At 39.5% G+C, this 1970-nt stretch overlaps 1 protein-coding gene across 2 annotated transcripts in view; it reads right to left on the bottom strand.

The window, feature by feature from the left end:
• LOC108748100 (F-box/LRR-repeat protein 16) overlaps positions 1–1964 on the bottom strand; it is a 9647-nt gene extending 7683 nt beyond the window's left edge. The window contains exon 1 of one of the 2 annotated variants that reach the window (XM_018486105.1): positions 1725–1964. In XM_018486105.1, the coding sequence (XP_018341607.1) occupies positions 1725–1821 (97 nt within the window). In that variant the 5' untranslated portion in view covers positions 1822–1964. The remainder of the gene's footprint in view (positions 1–1724) is intronic. The other variant, XM_018486106.1, reaches the window with a different exon arrangement.
• Between the last annotated feature and the right edge of the window lie 6 nt (positions 1965–1970).

Raw genomic sequence — 1970 nt, 5'->3', positions numbered from 1 at the left:
GGGGGGGGAGGGAAGGAGGGGGCGAGATAGAGGAAAAAAGCGAGCCCAGGAATCTTACGTAATCTAATATAATACAAGATTTTTCTCTAAGCGCAAAATCTGATATTACATTAGATTACTTAAGACTCCTTGGTATTCTTGTTTTTCTTCCAAGCTGTAACTTGGCTCGTGGTACACCGCTATTTCCTGTTGCCATTTATCTTGCAAATTATTTTTAGCAACTGCACTCGATGGGCTTATCGTGTACGAATAGCGTTAAGATCAATTATAATTATTCAAGTAATTAGATTGATATATAATGGCAAAATTTTACATTTATGAGATTTTTGTACGTATTTTTAACATATATGCATTCGTGCGTGCGAGTTATGCATTTCGTACTTATATAATTCTCTATTATTCAAGAAAAAACAATTCTTTTCAATTATTTAACAAACGTCAGTTAAAAAAACAAATGCCTTCGTAATATTAAGTTAATAACATAAACTCGAGTAATTTTCGATTAATTCTAAATAATGTGCCAAGTTTAATTCGGCAGTTGAATATTTTTAGGTGCAAAGCATGATACATGCATCGTATAGAAAATAAAAAAAATTAAATTATATTTATAAATACGCAAATTCAATTTTGAAGCTATATATATTTAGTTATATTTCTCGAATCAATAATTAAAGTAGCCAATAATTGTTGACGCAATTAATCTTATTGCTAGGCGTTTGTATGCGCTTGTAACCATAGAGGCTATAAGAGGCTATTTTTTTTACTGCTTTTCGTTGCTGTTTTCTTACTTTCTAACTAGAGAGTTTTCCCATAGATATTTTTTATTTACGCACATCTTTAAGCTTATAAATACGGCGTAAAGGCATGGCGCGTTTTCGAACATGGCGAATCAATCGCGGCCGAAATAACACGACATACATTTAGCAGGGAAAAAAAATCAACGTGACTCAGAATTCAGACCGAGGCGTTTAGCTCGGAACGAAATTTATTCGATTTCTAAAATCTGACAATTTGGATAGGATTTCCGCATCGCGCGTGACCGGGGAAGTGGGAGGGCCACGATTACCGTAAAGCTAAATGGCCGAATAAATATGATTCTAAAAATGTTTCGTTGTATATTCGAGCTTGCAGTGTGTCGCCGCTAATATTTTTGCGTGCACGAGGGAGGACGTGTGTTATCGATTTCGTTGCAGTTACGATTGCGACGACGAAAGTTACGTAGCGTACGTCGTTTAATAAATAATGGAATGGAAAAAATATTGCGTATAGCAAGAGTTATGAGTTTTATTATATCGCTGCGCTCGAACGCAATAAACGTGTCGCGTCGCTGTCGAATGGGATAGATAAAAATAAGAGACAAAGGAACGAGGGACGAGTATAATATAGAGCAAAGAGAGCGATTCTATATCGCAATTATGTGATAACAGGACCATAGCCGAAGCGAAGGGGGTTCGAGACGGGCGAGAAAAATCGCGGGGGATTGGCGACTTTTTATATTTCAATTTTTATTACCGTTCAAGCGGAAGGTAAACCGGAACCGATTCACGATGAGGGCGATATCGCTTCCTGTGCGAGCGGCGAGTGTCGCGCGAAGAAAAAAATCGAATTAGTCGAAGGCGCATGTTGTGCACGCTATCAACAATATATATGAGGAAGAAGGCAAGGCTAGGCAAGGTAAGGGTGAAGGGATATGTGGAACGAAGAGGAAACGTTTCAACACCGACCATGATGCTTCGACGTCCGTAATCCCAGGCCATTGATTCGTTTGGTTAGTTCGGCACTGGCACGCTCGACGACGCCCTGCGCCGATATCGAAGACATGATATCTTGATGAGGCACTCTTACTCTTTCTCTCTTGTCTCCTTCCGCACTTGTTGTCGGGTTCAGTTGCGTCTAATTGCGTCCGCGCTTCGTAGTCAAGAGTAATACGATACGATCTGCGGACGACGGGATCGCCTCATATTCGATCC

Source organism: Trachymyrmex septentrionalis, unplaced genomic scaffold, assembly GCF_001594115.1.
Source record: "Trachymyrmex septentrionalis isolate Tsep2-gDNA-1 unplaced genomic scaffold, Tsep1.0 scaffold21, whole genome shotgun sequence".
NCBI classification, from domain to species: Eukaryota; Metazoa; Arthropoda; class Insecta; order Hymenoptera; family Formicidae; genus Trachymyrmex; species Trachymyrmex septentrionalis.
The sequence above is the reverse complement of the archived record's forward strand: the minus strand, read 5'-3'. Positions and strand labels throughout refer to the sequence as shown.